Source organism: Simochromis diagramma, unplaced genomic scaffold (genome assembly GCF_900408965.1).
Source record: "Simochromis diagramma unplaced genomic scaffold, fSimDia1.1 OVJJ01000402.1, whole genome shotgun sequence".
Lineage (NCBI taxonomy): Eukaryota > Metazoa > Chordata > Actinopteri > Cichliformes > Cichlidae > Simochromis > Simochromis diagramma.
In genome coordinates, this window is record NW_024386972.1 from 4,579,282 (window position 1) to 4,599,274 (window position 19,993).

At 38.4% G+C, this 19,993-nt stretch overlaps 2 protein-coding genes across 6 annotated transcripts in view; one reads left to right on the forward strand and one right to left on the reverse strand.

Annotated features, from left to right (window-relative positions):
* Positions 1 to 15,162, reverse strand: oat (ornithine aminotransferase). 4 transcript variants are annotated; one of them, XM_040038977.1, is made up of 10 exons: positions 14,939 to 15,162; positions 5,235 to 5,469; positions 4,045 to 4,269; positions 3,864 to 3,959; positions 3,403 to 3,530; positions 3,018 to 3,140; positions 2,488 to 2,616; positions 2,243 to 2,356; positions 1,910 to 2,054; positions 1 to 1,059 (listed from the first exon to the last, which is right to left on the reverse strand). In XM_040038977.1, the coding sequence occupies exons 2-10, from the start codon at positions 5,443 to 5,445 to the stop codon at positions 899 to 901; spliced, it is 1,332 nt and encodes a 443-aa protein (XP_039894911.1). In that variant the 5' UTR covers positions 5,446 to 5,469; positions 14,939 to 15,162; the 3' UTR covers positions 1 to 898. The 4 variants fall into 4 exon arrangements, with proteins under 4 accessions (XP_039894911.1, XP_039894908.1, XP_039894909.1 ...); XM_040038974.1 differs by lacking the exon at positions 14,939 to 15,162 and adding an exon at positions 11,938 to 12,051; XM_040038975.1 differs by lacking the exon at positions 14,939 to 15,162 and adding an exon at positions 9,009 to 9,032.
* The window catches only part of LOC120737993 (phospholysine phosphohistidine inorganic pyrophosphate phosphatase), a 22,651-nt gene continuing 14,633 nt past the window's right edge, over positions 11,976 to 19,993 (forward strand). Inside the window, exons 1-8 of one of the 2 annotated variants that reach the window (XM_040038980.1) lie at positions 11,976 to 12,088; positions 12,265 to 12,298; positions 12,444 to 12,563; positions 12,693 to 12,880; positions 13,424 to 13,577; positions 13,682 to 13,745; positions 13,845 to 13,937; positions 15,880 to 15,971. In XM_040038980.1, coding sequence (XP_039894914.1) covers positions 12,061 to 12,088; positions 12,265 to 12,298; positions 12,444 to 12,563; positions 12,693 to 12,880; positions 13,424 to 13,577; positions 13,682 to 13,745; positions 13,845 to 13,937; positions 15,880 to 15,971 — 773 coding nt within the window. In that variant the 5' untranslated portion in view covers positions 11,976 to 12,060. Of the gene's footprint in view, positions 12,089 to 12,264; positions 12,299 to 12,391; positions 12,564 to 12,692; positions 12,881 to 13,423; positions 13,578 to 13,681; positions 13,746 to 13,844; positions 13,938 to 15,879; positions 15,972 to 19,993 lie in introns of those variants that run through there. The other variant, XM_040038979.1, reaches the window with a different exon arrangement.

Genomic DNA, 19,993 nt, shown 5'->3' on the forward strand with positions numbered 1-19,993 from the left:
AATAATTTGAGAATAATTTATTTAGAGCGAAACAGATGCAACAACATAAAGGTAACATTGTAAGATGACAATCTATACATACTGTAGAAATGTAAAACATGAATACAGTAAACTCTTAACTCCATGCCAAACAAAGCTAGCAGCATAAGCCTTCCAAAGATTCAACAGTCCTTAAACAATATGATGTTATATAAATCAAAATACCAAATCCTTCAGTATGAAGTGTAAATTATTACAATCATGTGGGGTCGTTTCTTCCAGCAATGCACAATCATTTGTATCCTTGTTAATAATTTAGCTTTTGTTTTTGATTTTTAAAAATGTGCTTTTAAGGACGTGGGATTTAAAACTTTTATAAATGTATTGACTTCTAAAGCTCCTTAAGATAGTTTTCATGGAATGAAACAGCAATTATGTCTTTAGTCTAATTTAAAAAAAAAAAAGAGTAACAGCAGACTAATAAATTTGTTGTTCACTTACACAAGATAGTGTTCATTCAGCCTTGTGAAGGCTTATTAAAACGAAAATCTTTTGTAACTTTTGACCTTTTCCTTTTTAAAATTAAAATTTTAAAAAGAAAACTCATCCTTTACTCCATTTACTGAGAGTCTAAAAGCAAATATTACTACAAACACTGTTCTAACAATTGCACTCTTTCCTGAGGCTGTCTAGTTTGTCTGTTCAGTGTCAGTGTCCTCAATGACGCAAACACTAAATACACAGTACTTTTATACTGTATTTCTACAGCAATGCCCAGCCCGGAAATACTGATTCTGGAAAAAAGAAAAAAAACTAGCTACTTGACCGACCACAACTTAAGCTAATGCGAATTAGTAGTCTGAAGGATGTCAGTGTGATGTTCAGTTGCAAATATTTTTGCAACTGATAATATGTCTTTTTAGAAAGACATGATGGTTCTTTGGATGATATCAATGCATTCCTCTAGCTCATCCTCTTTGATGATGAGGGGAGGAGCCAGGCGGATGATGTCACCGTGGGTGGGTTTTGCCAGCAGACCATTGTCACGAAGACGCAAGCACACTCTCCACGCATCGTAGTCTGGGGGAAATTGTTTTAATATAAGTTACACTAATATATCGTTTATACTCATTAAAACAGTGGTTCTCAAACTTTTCACAATGAGTACCACCATAAAATATATGGCTCTTGAAGTACCACCCTTATGACCAACATTAAAGTACAATAGTATTATTAACACCACAAACAGTATTTAACACCACATACAGTTTACACAGATAATTTGCTCATGGAGAGCACGCTGTCCTTGCTAGGAACGGTGTGCTCTCCAGACTCACGTCTTACTCCGACAGTTACAGGTACGAGCTGGCCTCACCAACTCCCCGCTACTGGCTGCGAATGATTACTGCTCACTTCCAGAAGAAACAGATCGCATTCTCCTGGCTACCAGGAGCTTCGGCATCCAGCACCGATTCTTCTGGGGGTCTCTGACTCATCGACGCTGGCTGGGATCGAAGCACCGCAGCATCACTGAGAAAGGGCGTGACAGCACCATGCCGCCTTTGCAGTTTTAAGACCCAGGGAAACGAGCCCGCCAGCGCTCTGTAGCAGCCGCGACTGCTGGAAAAAGAAAAGGCTGCTCTACATAGAGGACTCATGCTCGGGGAGACATTTCCTGGCCTACTCTGGCTCCCAGAAGAGCCTCTGGAACCTCAACAATGCTATGTTATTTGGAGATTTCCCACGTACCACCAGAGAGAGCCCAAGTACACGTACCACAGTTTGAGAACCACTGCATTAAAACATGATGGCAACACTCAAGCCTTGATAATCTGATAATAAAAGTAGACGACCGTCGATTAGCTTTGTAATCTGATTTCACTGACTAAAATATTTCATGTTAGCTATCAAGAAACGATCACTACTATACCTTTGGTCTCTTTGATGACGACTGCATTGAGGAGGCCTTTTCCTCTCACTGTTGTCACTATGTCTTTGGGCAGCTTGTTGAGCTGAGCCCGCAGCTTTTCCCCCATCCTCTGGGCATTATCTGCCAGCTTCTCCTCCTCCATCACCTACAAATAAGAGCAGCAAGAGTGGAAAACAAACAGGTTGATTATTCTTCTGCTACTGTCAACTTTTTTATGCATTTTAAATTTTATGTTCATTTTATTTAATCTATTTACTCAATAAGGAAAAAAACTTTTGCTGACTTGTTTTACGTATGCTAATAAGTGAATGTAAAGTGCATTTTAACACTGACCTCTAGCGCAGCAATAGCTACCCGACAGCCCACCGGGTTACCTCCGAATGTGGAGCCGTGCTCACCAGGTTTGATGGTCAGCATTATCTCATCATCACACAGTACAGCAGATACCTAGTGCAGACAAAAACAGATCAGGTTAAGCAAAGGTGAAAAGTTCTGAGTCTACTTTGTCTCACAAATCTTGAACTCCGAGTATTCATAACGTGTAACGAAGCGTGATTGAACCAAAGTAAAAGGCTTACTGGGTAAACTCCTCCAGAAAGAGCTTTGCCTAGAATGACCATATCCGGACGAACGTCTTCGTGGTCCACAGCCAGCCGTCGGCCAGTACGTGCCAAGCCTGTCTGCACCTCATCAGCAATCCACAACACCTGAAAAAAGCGTGGAATGTAAATGGACATCTTGTTGTCAAACTTAGAAAAACCAAAGATTGATTAAAGATTTTGTTGACATGCCTTTATTTATGCTATTGGTACATAAACAGACCACTAAGTCATTACACAGCTGTTTCCAGAAAAGTCAGAACACTTCTCTTTCAGCTTTTATCAACCACCTAAGAATTAACTACCTCTACTAAATGCCCGCTCTTTGATGTCGACATTCATATGCTTGAAACCATAAAACAGCATGAAGCAAGCTTCAGGAAATATGCGAAATATACTTGTTTTTATAACAAACACTAGACTCTAGTTCGGTTTGAAGGGAAACATTTGTTTCCATATCAGCCTGTAGGTAATTACAACACTTATTTTCCTTTCTGCGCAGGACTTACATTGTATTTTGTGCAAAGTTCCCTGACTTTAGTCAGGTAGCCCTGGTCGGGCACCACCACACCAGCTTCCCCTTGGATGGGTTCCATCATGAAAGCTGCAACATTTTGGTCTTGAAGGGCTTTCTGGAGAGGCGGACAAAAAAAAAAAAGAAAATAAAAAGACAAGTATACGATAATTCTGTCAATAAATAAACAGTACTTCAGTCAGTTATTCACCTGTTATGTTAAAAAAAGGTCTGCATTCACAAAAATAGCTAAATTCAATGTGTAATTTCTACCCTATATGTACACAGATGGTCAGAGTCTCATAGACTATATTATCCACTTAGCATGAAACTCAAATCTATCCCACTGTACGGAAAATCTTGTGCATGAAAACCTGTACCTCTAGTGCAGGTATGTCGTTGAATGGGACCAGTTCAAATCCTGGCATATAGGGGCCGAAACCTTCGTAGCTACTGGGATCAGTGGAGCTGGAGATGGCTGCCATGGTGCGGCCCCAGAAGTTTCCCTCTAATCAAGAAGAGTAAAGAAGATGGTGTGTTTACCATATTATTGTTGTTTGGGGGGGGAGGGGGATCATATTTTTTTGAACAAAGAACATCTGAAAGATACAATTTCTAAGAAGTAACTTGCTTGGTTTAGCTCACTGGTCTCCTAATCCCGTAATAGTGGAGGTTATTGTGCCTGCCAAGTCAAGAAATGGGTCATCTTACCTTATTAAAGTAAACGTTAGTAACGTTTGGTCTATTTCTTACAGAATGATGTGTAAGGTGAAAAAAAATGGACACACTCACAAAAAGTGAAGTCAATTTCAATGAAAAAAATAAAAAAATACCAACTTACCTGCAAAAATGATTTTTGCCTTGTTTTTGGGAATCCCCTTTACATTGTAGGCCCACTTGCGTGCGAGCTTGCAGGCAGTCTCACCACCCTCAACACCTGTTGCATTACAAAATATTAGAGTCAACAAATCTACTCACAATGACCTTCAAAGATAGCTAGCGCAATCAGGATTAGATGTTACCTGTATTCATTGGCAAAACTTTATCATAGCCAAACATGTTGGTGATATACTCCGCATAGGCTCCCAGCACATCATTATAGAACGCTCTGGAAGTCAAGGTGAGCTTCGATGCTTGGGAGGTGAGTGCAGCTATGATCTTGGGATGGCAGTGGCCCTGGTTTACAGCACTGTATGCACTGAGGAAGTCAAAGTACCGGTTGCCCCCCACATCCCACACATAGATGCCTGGGAGGAAGGGGAAAAAAACAGATGGACATGTCAGGGTTAAGTGGTTTGGAGACAAAGTTAGAGAAGCAAGGTTGATATGGTTTGGACATGTGCAGAGGAGGAAGAGTGGGCAAATGACCTTAAAGATGGAGCTATCAGGCAAGAGGAAAAGTGGATGATTGCAGAGAAAGTTTATGGATGGCATAGAGTAAGATGGAGGCAGGTGATCTGCCATGTAGACGCCTAAAGAGAGACGCTGAAAGAAGTAATAATGGTCAAGAAGAAAAGCAAGTTCTCCAGAAAAACTACAGTGAAACCACAAACCTGTTATATTAATTATAGTGTTAGCTTTAATAGTCATAGATCACTGTGGAGAAGTCCTGGACCACACCTAAACTCAAGGAATGAACCGGTTTTATGTCTACACATAACAGACAACTTTAAATTGTATGTCGAGGCACTTTGTTAGTAGAAGTCTGTTGCATAAATATATGTGTTCCCATTTCTTTAGTTGAAACAATGAACAATTTAAAAGATAGTCTGACAGGCATAAAATTGTACTTTTGCAACAACAATACAATTTCCAAAGAGCAATGTGTTGAAATCTGACTAGTTTCATTTTCAAAGACCTCAAATACACTGCCAATGTAGTAAAACCACACTTGGATAGAAAGAACAGACCCTCAACCCTGTTGAAGCAGTGTGGGATCATCTTGACAGAGAACAGAACAAAAGACAGCCAACAGCCAAAGAACAGCTTTGAATGTCCTTCAAGAAGCCTGGAGAACTATTCTTGACGACTATGCCAAGAAATGATGAGAAAGCTTAACTAAGAGAGGCTGTGTTAAAGAGTAAAGGTGGTCATACCAAATATTGACTTCTAAGCTCATAATTGTATCAAGATATAAAGTAACGAGGGGTGGCTCAATACTTTTGCACAGTTCTGTATTGTATTAATTTTAATAGTCATATGCCAAACGTACCTTCTCCTCTCTCCAGGGCCACAGGAAGGGGATGGTAGTTGTGAGCTCCATGCTTGCCTTCACGAGCGTAGATTTCCTCAGAAGTCAACGAGCGCTCAACCCTCTTTTTGGAGGCGGCAGTTGAGACGGGGCGCGTCCCAGAATGGATGCCATAACGGAGAGCAGGTGCGGTATGGATCGCACGGCTCAGCTGGAGAAACATTCCCTTCATTTGTTTTTATGCTGTGTGACACGTCTGCAAGTTTAAGCACAAACAACAGTTGTACATATCTGAAACATTTTCAAATTGGAGATACAACGGACAAACAAAAATGTGTAACAGAAAAAAAAAAACATTCCAAACAGCACCTAAACTGTATAATTGAACCTATAAATAAAATATACCTAAGAATTAAAGACGGTGGAGAAAATGATAATGGCAATGACTGAAATTCATTCCCATGAAGACGTTTGTCAGAGTTGGCATAAACAGAAGTTAAAATGACTCATAGGGAAGGGCATTCACAACAAAATAAGATGACGTCATTGACTTTCTGTGGAATTGTTATTGACAACAGGATTGGAGCCTCTTTAGTGCCCAACATTGAGAGAGCATATTGGGTGCTCGCCCTGAAACCCCTCAATGAAACTCTCCTAGGAGCATTCCCGGTCAAGTTCTTAAGCCACAGAGAGAAAGAATAAATCCTTAACAAAACTTGGCAGATGAGCGCTGGTTTAGCTCACTGGGTTAAACAGACAGCCTGGGTTTGAATCTACCTGAAGGTCATTCCACAGGCCTCTTACATGGGACTTTCAAGATATAAAACATGTTGCAACAGTTTGATTTGGCAGCGTTTTTATACCGGACAGCCTTCCTGATGCAACCCCAAGGAATACATGTTTCAAAATACATATTACCTCACTCAGTAATGTAGTTATACAAATTTCAGATTGTGAGCGAAAAACGACTTAATGCATCTCAGGCCTTTGCAGAAGCCGTTGAAAGGTTGACCTTAACAGTTATCCATAAAATACCCACAACCACAATAACAATGACTGTGAACATTTTATGGATTGTGGGTTGTTGCTGTTTATCGTCCATCTGGCACTTACTCAAAGCTTCTATCCAATTTCTTCGACTTTATAATGTTATTAATGATCGGTTCAAATAAATTAATTAGCTTTGGTGATTTTAACATCATTGTAGACACTGAAAACAACAGCCTGGATAATCCATTAGACCCAACTGGCTTCTCTCAAAATGACTCATCTTTTTAATTATACTCTTGATCTTGTCCTGACAACAAACTGATAATTTAACAGGTTTTCCTCAGAATCCTTCTGCATCAGACCACTTTTTGATGACATTTAAATTTACTATTATGTATTACACAGCACTGGGGAGCAGATTTCATTACAGCTGATGTCCTTTTGAAAGCGCAGTAACTAAGTTTAAGGCAGTAATTCCTCCAATGGTATATTCTGCCAAGACAATCCAGAGGAGCTAACTAAATTTTACTCCCACAGAAGTCAATTACTTTGCTACTAGAGTTAAATCCTCACTGTGTACAACACTGGATACTGTGGCTTTTCTGACAAATAAAGCTACAAATCTTAACTCGTACTTAACTCACAAATGCGCGCCTTAAAGCAGATAACTTGGAAGCTGGAGAGGAAATAGTGTTGCACTTGTTTAGAAGATCTTTATATAGCAAGGAGAATTGTTGTATTTCTCTTTCTGAAAAAACAGCTTTGGATAAAGCTAGGACATCTTGTGACGTATCACTCAAAGAAATGGGACCAACTCCAGGTTTCTTTTCCAAAAATGTAGAAAGGCGGACCAAGTAAAACTGCTGAAATTTAGACACGCTCTCTCTCCTCGCCTAGCAAATTAATTACTACTACTACTACTACTACTTATTCCTCCGTCTTTTAGGATCTTACAAAGCTTCAAACAACGTATCAACTATTAAATTAGTCGTCAACGATTTTGATAGTCGACGTAATCGTGACTAGTCGACTAATCGTGGCAGCCCTACCATCAACATGCAAAAATTCTCAAGATTCTACCATTGATTAATAGGAGAACCTTCAGCTATCAGGCCCCTCTAATCTGGAAACAACTTCCGGATTGGATTTGGGAGAGAGACACCCTCTCTACTTTTAAGACCAGACTTAAAACATAGAGCTTAAAACTTATGGATCAGGTGATCCTGAACCATCTCTGCTTCAAGTGCTTGCTGACAGAGGGGATTGTCTAAGGGTTGGGGTTTTGAGGTGACCGTTTTTGTGATCTGATACTATATAAAAAAAACTGAATTGAATTTATAACTACTGCGAATATACTCCAAGTCAAGTAACTTTAAACAAGTTGTGAATGTTGTTTTTAATTCAGATGAATATTCCTTTTAAAACCCCATACAAATGTCAAGATTAATTACAGTTACATTGGTTAGTTGGCTAACTCACCTGAGTCTATTTGGCAGTGTCAAACAAAGTGTACTTTGATATTTGTTTTAGGGAGAATTGAGCAGACAGCTTCAGTTGAGTTGAGATAGGAAATAGATGACTTATTCACAGGGGCCAGTGCATATTGGTAATCCAACATCCCAATAACCAAAGTTTACAGATTTACAGATGCTTTAATTCTAAATAGAGACCTTAATTATAAAACAGGCAGTAGCTGGGAAGATTCTCAGTCTTTCTGTGGTATTTTTGGAGTGCTTTTGTACCATGTTTGTACTATTTTTTGTCTGTTTTAGTTTTCTCTCATTTTTTGGGTAAATATTACTGCTAAATTGTCGTGTCTGTTACACATTACTGCTATTCATCATTTTATATATTTTAGGGCAATTTAATATACAGCATTACAACATATTTTATAAGGATGTGTTTGAAACATACGTGTTTGTTACATGGCCTTCATTTTTATCACAAACATGCAAAATGATCTTTCCATTTTTTCCCCACCACTAGATATGAAGAACTTTATGAGATAATTAAATTAAAGTAACTAAATTTTAAAACCAACTGCACTAGTTGTAATATGCTAAAAGAGCAACAATTGTCTCTGAGATATATCAGAACAGAAAAGATCCCACGTAATATGAAATAAAAACACCAGGATTTTTTACCTTAAGTACAGTATTGAATCAACTGAGTTTAAATATATAATAGTGGTAGATTTTAATGACACATTTGTATTATATTGGCAAAGTGTAATGAGGCTAGTCACATGAACTAGCCAGCTAGCTAGCTAATTAGCTAACTGCTGTTTGCTAGCTAAGGTTAAAATTACTTTTGGTTAAAGGGATACTGCTTAATAATAATGTTTTTACATGGCTTTGGTCTTCTCTCAGCCTCAGATAATCACAGATAGACGAAATGTCATAATTTTCTACAGTAAAAATATAACTAATAAGATAAAATAAAGATTTAATCACCATTTCTGTCAAACAATGCTATCCAAATTAACTGTAGTTATCACTGCCAGGTGAAAGGGCCTCAAATAGGATTAACACAAATATCCAAATACATGAGATGGAATTTCACCCATTACTCACTACGCTGAGAAACAGTATCTTAAATGCTAATATAATATGATATAGTAAGCATAATATGCATTTTATGTTTGCAGTGAGCTTTGCACGATAACAAGGTCGAGGATAGAATCTAACTGCTCATTAACTTGTTTTCTTACATAAATTCAATACAACAAGTACATCTATTAATTAACTCAATGGCACATGTGCAAACATTTAAAATCAATAAAAGCAGAAGAAACTACTCACTTACAGGTCAAGAACAATTGACAGCACAACAGCCAAAGTTGTGACCCTCCCCACACCTTTCCCTTGCCTGGAATTTCAGATTCACCCAAAACAACTTTAGTTTCAGCCCATTTTGTCCTTTCATAATAAAAGTCCTTAATATTTCACTGTGCAATGGATACAATGGCGCACAGAAGTGCATTCAAGCAGTTTACTGCAGATTTTAAGAACGTTTTATTGTTATTCATTAAGAAATAGATTTGGTTTTTCTAAATAAAATGATGATGGTATCTTTCAACAAAATATGGGGATTTAAATAAAACACTACATAAAAACTCCATAAGGTAGCTAAAAATAGCTAATTCCACAAATTTGTGGGAAAAAAGATCTTTATTCATTTAGTGTTAGTGTAATTTTCTTTTCAGTGGAAGGACTTCGGGGTCTTGTTCATGAGTAAGGGGAGATCAGCAGAGGATTGGTGCAGCGTCAGCAGTCATGCAGATGCTGCTGTCTAATTGAAAGAGCCTGTTAATGCATAAAAGGAACAGTTTGATGGCAGCAAAACAAAACCTTAAGCAAGTTGTTCTAAGAAGGCATTGGTAAAGAATAAAGTTAAAGTAAATGTTTTGGGGTAGTGAAGTGAAACCACGACCTAATAAAAAACTGTGGGAAAAATGAGCTAACTTACAAGCAGTCAGACTTTCTTGTAATTTTTAATGTGGCCTTGACATACTTCATGCTTTCTTTGGATACTGTAACTAGCCCTTCTCAAAGGAATGTTTTCTTGCTCGTTAAGCAACTTAACACTGATCTATGAATCGCTCAAACATAAGGCACCTAACTAAAAGGATGAACCTTTGTGTCTGTTGCATCTACACGTAACAAAGAACCAATTTTTGAAAATATCTTTCCACACTTTATTACCAGCAGCATGTCAGGAAAAGAAAAAAAAAATCATAATTTGTTCCCATTTTTAGTTAAATCTACAAACATTTACAAAAAATAACAATGTAGCAGCTTGACATGCACAAAATGGTATTGATAAGACACCCAAAGAACTATTGCTATGGTTTGCAGGTTATCCTTGAAACTGTGGAGGATCTGTCATGGTTTTAGGCATCATATCAGCCAGTGGTTTTGGGGATGTCGGCACAGCAGCTTCATTTTTTAGAAAAAAAAACACAGTGGAACACTATTAGTCATGAATTGGCCTCCCCATAGCCCGGTTCTCAATTTTACTGAAGCAGGTAGGGATCGTCATCTTGACAGAGAACAGACCAAAGGCAGCCAAAATCCAAAGTAGAACTTTTAAGAAGTCTCATAAAGTTCTCTTGAAAAACAACTCTTCTTCTTTTGGCTGCTCCCTTTAAGAGTCTATCTCATCCTTATCTTTGAGTCTTCTTCTGTCACATCAACCATCTGCATATCATTCTTTACTACATCCAAGAATCTTCTCTGTAGTTTTATTTCTTCCCTCCTCGTCTTTCCCTCTCTACTTTTAGGACTGCGTAAACGTGAAAATTTCTAACATATAATAATGAAGTTACATTTAAACATTTCAAAGGTTTAAGTAAATAAGAAAACATTTGAATAGTTACAAAAAGGTTACTGTAACTTCATGCCTGAGACTGTTTCAAAATAAAATGCAGCATCAGAGTTGGAGCTTTAATAAGCTGATATACTGCAATGTGAAATTCCACAGACTGCATAGGCTTTACAGGCCTGCTGAACAATGCTTCCCTTTCAAAACCAGCACAATGTGTTGAATGTAAAACACTCCCATACTAAAGGCAGGTTAACAAAAAAGTAATCCCACAGCAGTATGGCAGCTGTTCTAGACTTTTCCACTGTTCATGAAAATAGGCTTTCTTGAATATAGGTGAGAAATACATGGTAAAACAAATCGCTCTGACGTGTCTCACATCATTGTTCATTAGGGCTTTTGTCTTTTCGCTGGAAAGTTGTTGTTGTTGTTTTTTTTAAGTTTTATTACAGTTAACTAAAACTACACATGTAATTTTAGTTTGCCAAAATAATTACGAAAATAAAATTCAGCAGAAAACAGTGTTATAAATACACAAACTTAACTATAAAAATAATATACAGTAAGTAACCTAAACAATACTCTTTGTTGGAACAACCATCATTTAATTTGCTTATTGAGAGTTGCAGTTCTTCGTGAGTTAGCCTGTAGTTTAATATCTATTGTAAACCTCTTTAATATCTTATCACGCACAAATATCTCCTTATTTATTATATCCCTAGCTCTATTACTAAGAAGACAAACTTGATAATGTTATTGCAATAACTCTGGAATGCTATAAGCCACCTTCTGAGGGAAATCTATTATTACCTAAGTCAATATGATTAAACTAACAAGAGTGTAGACAGCAGCTTTAGCATGTACAGCACAGAATAAACACTCTGTAAATTGGAAGCTTTAACGTAATGACACTGCACGTGTCCCTGCTGATGTGCCGCAGACAGCATAAAGCTCCTTTTAGGTGAGCCATGATAGGCTGTCGTGGGAGCTGCCTCCGGGATACACCCACCAGCCCCAGCAGGCTAAATAAAGATGGGCAGTTAAGAGTTCTTTCAGATTATGTATATTTATATTTATATCTCAGTTCTCCAAAACAATCCCGGATTATACAAACCTGTATCGTGGCCCTGAGACATGAGCTGCAGCGATCTGTAGTTTAAAATGATCGAGTGGTTAAATGTGATGCTTATCAGCGATTCAGTATGAATTAACACAGGTTCCTTATCTTATCTCGTCCCCCCTTAAAACGCATCTAAATTGCTGCAGAGACACAGGTGCTTTGTTTCCTTTATGTAATACCCGGATAGCAAAGGAACATGAGCAACTTCCGGATGCCAAATTTCCATCCCTAAATTATTTAAGAAAAAAATTCAAAAAGAGGAAGGAAAAATAAAAGGAAGTCAGACAGTACCAGAAGAAAGCCGAGCGTGGTCAAATCTCTCTTTCCAAGTCGATGATGCTTGTCCTTTATAGACACACCGGCTGGTAGCTCTTCTGTTTTGTGCAGTGGGAAGGCAGTGTCGTGGCTCTTTCAATGCGTGACTGCGTCACGGTGAGATGGGGTACGCCTACATGTTGCAATTCACGCAGTAATTGCATAATTTAAAAGACAGCAAGTATTATATCACTGAAATAAAAATGTATTTTTCATTCTGTTTAGGTATTTTTATTAATTCATGAATAAATAAATTACTTCTTTGAAATTAATTTCTAAGTTTATTTTTATTGTTCCGTCCAGAATTTATTGAAAGCACTTCGTCTGGGATCCAATGGTGAGTCTAATTATACTTAAAGATGTACATTTAAAAAAATACTGTTTTGTATGTTTTCGATAAACACATTAACTTCACACGTGCTTTGCCACATGCCGCTTTATATTACACGCATGCGTACTAATCACTTCGGCATGGCGGACAGTGGCTGGCCGGGCTGTGCTAAGAATTTAAAAGGTGTCATTTTGGACCTGTGTGGAGTTTTATATGACAGCGGGGAGGGCGACGGAGTTGCAATTCCTGGCTCGATCGAAGCTGTGAAAAAGTGAGTGAAAATTTTTCACGTAGAAATGTGATTAGCTTTACGTCTTCAGTTTGCATAGCTGCCAAAGTCCGTCACTCAGACTTAATGATGTATGTGACCACCTGCTTTGCCCTCCTGATCTATTGAAAGGCTCAAGGAATCCGACCTGCAGCTGCGATTCTGCACCAATGAGACCCAGGCCACCAGAGAGAAGTTTGTAGCCAAGCTTCGAAGATTGGGCTTTGACATCTCTGTATCTGAAGTCTTCCCTCCTGCGCCTGCAGCCATAGCCGTTCTCAAAGAAAGAGGTTTACGTCCTCACTTGCTGGTGCATGATGGTAAGGTTCATATTTGAGCATCTAAAGTTTTCAGACCACTTTTTAGTTGATTGTGTTCTAAGAGCACACTTGGAATAAATGCACATTAAAAGCCCTGGTATAATATATGTGAGGAGTACATAAAGGGTTTTTTCTGTTACATTCTGGTGTTAAATTATAAACTGACTCATTTAATCTCAAATCATCTTGAGTGTTCTGCTGGACCACGTCTAACTTGGCTATTGAATGGAACTTAAATCGTCTCATAAGTAAAACAAGACTTATGTGTCTTATAATATGATTTACTTGGTAAAGTCTCCCCTTTTGCAGCATAAGATATTACTTATTCTTACAAATACCTGGCATGAATCCATATACAGTATATAAATTATATTTGATGTATGAAACTAAAATTTCACAATAATCATTATGTCCATCGTGCCCAAATTTTAAATCATAAAATATTCAGACTAATCAAAGTGGGTTGAGCTGAAAATTATCTAATAATTTGATGATTTTAGATGCAATAACCCATTTATGACTGACTTTGCTCCTTCTCTGCAGGACTTCTCCCGGAGTTTGACGGTGTTGACAAAACCAACCCAAACTGTGTGATTGTAGGAGATGCAGCTGAAAATTTTTCCTATCAGAATTTGAACGAGGCTTTCAGGGTCCTCATAGGCCTGGAAAAGCCGGTGCTTTTCTCCCTGGGCCAGGGGTAATTAAATATTACTAGCCAACCGACATTACTCTATTGCTTATTCCAAGTAACGCATCATTATATAATGAAATGCATTTATTGATGTTAATCTTTCTTCATAGGCGATACTACAAGGAGACGGACGGTTTAAAATTAGATGTTGGTGTTTACATGAAAGCTCTGGAGGTAAAATAGGTGCACCGATATTTTGATGTTTTTTTTTTTTTTAGAGTTCAGTGGAAATAAATAAGTTATTTTTAATGTTGGCTTTTTTGTTCTTTTTAGTATGCCTGTGATTTAAAGGCAGAAGTAATTGGAAAACCTTCCCCGACATTCTTCCAGAGTGTTCTCAATGATATGGGCCTTAAACCACATGAGGTATGCAGCAATACATGGCCCTGCATGTGCACAGAGCACAAGTTAGGATGGAAAAGTTTACTGTCAGTTGTGCAATAAAGACCAGCTGCCTTTAGTTCTTGTTTTGCAGCTTTGCTTTGTTGAGCTTGTTCCTCTGTGCTCTGACGCTCCTGTTACAGTTTTTCCAACAAATTATGAACCAATGACACAATGTTTTCTTTCTAGTTTTGCATCTGTACTCTACCACAATAGATTGCACTTTAGTCACATATAGCTAACTTTACAAACTTTCAGCTTTATTTTTTTTATTTTCTTTTTTAAAAATAATAATCCTGTCATCCTGTAATTTAGTTGTTTTCTACAGTCTTTCAGGCCTCTTGGTGTTGCTGAACTATCCAGTGTTTTCATTCATTTTAAGAATGTACCAGAGTGTTGATTTAGCCACTCTTAAAGATTTCCTATCTCTCTGATTGGTCTTTTTTTTGTCTTTTCAGCCAAAATATGGGCGTCAATGCTATCATCAACATGTTATCAATATTTAAAATGACAACTAAAAGCTGCACAATATGATTTCAACACATCGAATCAACTATATCAGCTATATCTGCTTTTGTTTCTTATAAGTCTGATATCATATGTTTCATTATTGAAAGTATTTGTAAGAGTAAGCATTGTGTTATGTTGTATGAGAATAATGCAAAAGAAGACACTTGAACAAGTAATTCATATTATGACACAAGTTTTGTAATACTTGTGAAATTATAATATATAACAGATAAACATGGTCTTTTGATTTGATTGTAAAATTCCTACAGGTTTTTTTTTTTTTTTTTTTTTTTTTGTTACTTTTTCATGTAGAGGAACACATGCACTGCAAATCCAACACACAGACACAAGAATGTTAACGAAAGTTTCAATAATCTCAGTACAAGTTTCACTCTAGTAATTTTCCTTCTTTCTCAGATACATGGATGTATTCACAGCTAACTTTGCCATCCTCTCCAGAGCACTCATTTACTCACCCAGGCTCTTTTCCTTGTTTGTCGAGTCACTCACTTAAAAAGCTCCCTTACAGACCCACTGTTATTCTCTTCTTTGTTTCTTTAAGAAATGCCTTCTTAGAATCATTGAACAACGGCCTGTTTGGCCCAGTCAACTGATACTGAACTCCTCCTGTGTTCAAGGAACTCTCTGTACCAGCTCTGTCTCCGCTTTCATCAGCTTCCCCTCCTTTCTTTGTGCCTCTGCTTCATTAATAAAGTAAAGTAGTTCCATGGTTTGACCTCACTGAGCATGCAAAGCAGGTCTAGGGTGTGGATGTTTTTAAAACACATCTGCACTAGGTTCTCTTAGGAGTCTGTAGCCACCTCTTTTTGCCCTTGACACACTTTCATTGAAGGGGGGAAAAAAGCTGCTCCTGTTTGATCTCGCGAGTAGCTTAAGTAGTCGTATTTTATCTAAAATTAGTGACGCTGGTTGAATTCTTAATCCCCGTTTTTGTTTTAATTCTCCCAGTGCACTATATTTGTTCTAATGTGTCTCCTTTTTGTTTTTCTTGTGTTGTAGAGAGCCCATCATGGGTTGCTCCTTTGTTTTTGTCCTCATCCCCCTTTGTGGCTTCTTTAGTGGGCAGTGGTGCAAAAGGTTGGTCACCTGAGTCGGTTGGGATGACGACTAAACAGTTTTTGAAAGGAAACATGAGTAGAATGGAGGCCTGGATGAAACTGATCTCCCCAAGCGCTAATGAAGCTTAGTAAGGAAGCAAGGACATCAGAGAATAACTTCTGGCAGCTCGGTGCAGTAATGAGCTGTAGTGTATCCAAATGTTCAAAAACATACTGTAGTGGTATTAACAAGTGATAAAGTTGGTTAACCACAAAGGACAAAGGGTCAAGTATTGTGTCATCAGTTTCACGGATTATGGAACTGCTGTTTTCTCTTTCTTCTCCCTTCTCACGTTCAGGTGCTGATGATTGGAGACGATCTTTTAAATGATGTAGGTGGGGCCCAACATTGTGGAATGAAAGGTGTACAGGTGCGGACTGGCAAGTACAGGTCAGTGTTATCCTAAATCTACAAATATGCTATGTGAACTGTGATTTGTCTGTGTTGGGTAACCGTTTTATCTATCGGTTACAGTCAGTATGTTCTGTCCTGAATAATCCATATTCTTACTGTCTGTTTTACTTATCTGTATGGGGAATGGGGAAGACAGGCAATTTAAGTCACTTTGATCGTGCTGTGCATGTTGTTGTGAGACAGGCTGGTCAGAAACTGCTGATCCAATGGGATTTTCCCACGCAACCAAGTGTGCAGTTTACAGGCCCTAAAAAGGGTAAATACCCAGTGAGCGGCAGGGTAAAAAGCACCTTGTTGAAACCAGAGGTCAGTGGAGAGACTGCTGGAGCCGATAGGAAGACAGTAACCGTTAATCCAATAACCACCAATTACAACGAAGGTATACAGAGGAGCATCTCTGAACGCACAACACGTCAAACCTTGATTGACCACACTGGCTGCCTCTCTTGTAAGCTAAGACAATGAACCTAAGGCCACAATTCACACACAAAAATCTCTGAGCAATGTTTCCAGCACCTTGTTGTATCTATGCCACAACGAATCAAGGCAGTTCTCAAAGCAACATGGGGTTCAACTAGTACTAGCAAAGTGTACCTATTAGGGTTTCTGTGAGTGCATTTGAAAGAAGCTGCTTAGTTTGTCCACAAGGGGGCAGCATTACACCAGATTTGGGGCGCAATGTTTCCTTTGTAATGAACAGGCTTCCTGTGAGTCAGCCACCATATTCTTAAATCCTCAGATTTGTTTATTTGATTGAGAATCTGCCAGAAAAAGCTTTATTCTCTCCACATGTAGATGCTCGTTGCCCGCAAGGTCGTAGTCACCAAAGGATTTATAGTCCCAAATCTGGGGAGTACTGGGGCGCCTTCCTTATGGTGTAATTACGGAAATTTATGGTTGATTATTTTACAACCATGTGGTACTTACAGTTTAAAGAAAAGAGAAGAGTTTCTGGGTGTAAGAGAGGATGCTGGTATAGAACTACATTAAGCCATATGTACTGTTTACTATAATTTTAGTATGTCTGCAGTTCTGGTAAGTAATATAAATGCTTTACCCTTTATATGCATGTTTAAGGATATGTGAGAAAAGTGATGACGTTTTTTTATTTCTACCTTACTCTTGCAGCTTATGCAGGTTTTCCCCAAAGTAAAATAATTGCTACAAACAAAATTGTGGGCTTTTAATGTTTACCTTTGTCTTAACGTGAGTAACCCTTATGTAAAGATGGATAGCTAGCAACTGTAGCTGTCAGATGCATGCAACAGAATAAGAATATGGAAATATTTAAATTGGCTGCAAACCACGCATCAATCTGACGAGTGTTCTTCTTTATTACCTGCCCTGCCAACGTAGACTGGCATGCAGGTTGCGGTCATGTGACCAGAGAACGCTGAGTAATCTGCTTGAGCATCACTCAGCATTAATCCTTAGCTAAGAGCATGGTCACTCATTATAAAAGCTGCCCTCTGTCTGGGCAGTCATTCGTTCAGAGAGAGAGACAGACCTGCACATCTCTGCGGCGGTATGCATGTTTAGCTTAGAAGCCAAGTGGGCTGAACTTTTTCTACTGTAGAGTCTCAGTGGAGTAAGCACATGAATTCATCTGGTTTGTGTGACTTCATAGTCTACTCCCAGCAGCTCGGTTGAGCTCCAGTGTGCTGACACTCTGAACAGTGTCAATTCAACTAAACAGGATAAAAGGGATTAAATTATATCACTGCCTAACTATGTTTTGTGGAGAAAGCATCTGGTTATAGATTAGCAGAGGAACATGTGTGAAACTAGTGTTGGGTTCCATGACATGCTGTTTATCAGCTGTGGATTTATTGCTATTAGTATTATCAAGGGGGTTTATCTGGGGAGAGCTGAGCAGAGCAATATAATGACTCAAAGGAAACCAAAACTGTTATTATGAATGATTAAGAAATCATCTGTGTTTCGAATGTATTGCTGCAATAGCAGCTCTGAACAGCACATCATGTGGGTGTGAAACAGTAATAACAGAAGAGCCTCACAGTATTTGTGTATTCTTTTGCCCACAACTAGGAACAGAGTATAAAGGCTGTTCATTTATGACACCTAAAGCGAACTGTCTTTGTTTATTAAACATGGGAAACTTAATAATAACCCAGAACTCGGAGTGCCCAGACTTGCTGACTTTACACGTTCTCTGAGAGGAAGAGGAGTAACTTTGACATTAACAGTGTTTCAGTGGGAATTTGAGTAGTGGGGGGAGACTTGAGATTTAACATTGTTTAGCTAAACGGGCCCGGTGAACCCAGGCTCGCTTTGAGCGGCTATAAACCCTCAGTCATAACTGTGAAAACACAGCTGTTTCCAAGTCAACCAGATGCTGCGCAGGCCTCCAGTTCCCATCACACTCGGAGAAATTACGGATTCAAATACCCCAGACTCGGTGACAAGACAGGAAGGGAAAAAGATACAAATCAAATCGTATCAGCTTGTGTGAAAATGCTTTTCACTTGACATACTCATAGCTCTGGACAACTTTAAGCTTTTCTTTCCTTTTCCTTTTTTTTTTTTTTTTTTTTGAGTGTCTACTTTTTAAAAATCCTCTCTAAAGTTTTACATCCTTTGAAGTTGGTTCACAAGCCGGTTTTGTTTTGTTTTTGTTGGCTGCTTCAGGGATGAAGAGCCAAAATTGTGCCTCGCTCATTCTGAAGCTATATGTGTGTCTGTGACCTTTAATGTGTTAAAAGCTAAAGTCTGTAGTTTTTTAAAGTATCAAATAGAACTTAATGGATACATGTTATAGTAAACCTATACGATAAGAGGGGTTTATGTGCACTTAAGTGCTCACTTTAGTGTTAAATAAGATGTATTTTCTTATATATGTGGCTCATTTTGATTAAATTCAAAAGTGGAGCTAGCAACGTGACTTTGCTGGACTAGTTGGTGAGCTATAGGCACAACATAAGGGCATTTGTAATTGGCAGTTCTGCTAGCAGTCAAATTTCCCTTGTTCTTGTATATAACGAGTGAAAGTTAATGCACCTCAAGGGAGCCAGAGAACCCTTTGCTCTTTAATGTAGACCAGGTTTGCAAAGAGGGGCCTACCACTGAAAAGTGGGTGGAAATTACACTGAGAGTATAGAGATCGGACTGCTGATGTTAATCAGCTGCATGGGAACAATCCACAGACACTGAGCTCTGCTCCAAACCCCACTCAGGCTTTCACTTCTCAAGTTACATGCTTAATGGCAGTCAGAACATTATAGCTGTATATGAAATTTCAGTGGTTACTGAATACCATCCATATTACACTTTATCCATAACTGCTGTTTATGCTATTGAAAATCAGTAATCAGTAGTTGGTTAGGTTTCAGGTGTAATTTTAAAAACGCAAATGAAATTATTGTTCTGATGAAGCTCTGCTGCGTGTAGGAAAAAGCTCTTGGACTGATTTTGGCCTGAAATGCAGATTGTAACAATAATTGATTGGACAATTATGCATAATTGTACTTAAAAAAAACACATTTTCCCAGCGAAATGGGCCAATTATATGCAACATTTGGTATTAAAGCTAATGGATTTCATAGTCACATGGATTCAAGCTGTAAACCTGATATTGACTAATTATCACCTTATTAACTTGTTAGGAAACACTTGCCAGCTAACATGAAGCAGCTTTAGCATTCATTTGGAGTAATGTTTATGGCCAGCTGATAATCGCAAGTCTATGCAAAAGCAACACTTCTTCAGAGAGCTGGTGTCTGGGTCCTTGGCTGCTAAGTGTTACGCTCATCACCAACTAGGCACTCAATTTGTTTGTCTGCCATTTGGTATCGGGAGGAAACATTTATCTGCCGCGGGAGTAAACAGGATTGACACAAGCAGCGAAGCTGAACTGAAACGGGGAATTTTCTTTACGCCTAGAAACCAAAACAGCGACCTGAAGTAAAGTGTCACAACTGCAGTGTTCCCTGCAGGTTTGTCCCAACCATTTTGCTTCTTTAATAATGGCTCGAATGACT

Excerpts from the sequence above, each read along its gene's own strand:
- oat (XM_040038977.1), bottom strand. The coding sequence starts at position 5,445 with ATGAAGGGAATGTTTCTCCAGCTGAGCCGTGCGATCCATACCGCACCT. Across the intron at positions 3,531-3,863 it reads GGCAAAAATCATTTTTGCAG|AGGGAAACTTCTGGGGCCGC; the intron begins GTAAGTTGGTAT and ends CTTCTTGATTAG. Across the intron at positions 2,357-2,487 it reads TTTCTGGAGGAGTTTACCCA|GTATCTGCTGTACTGTGTGA; the intron begins GTAAGCCTTTTA and ends TGTCTGCACTAG.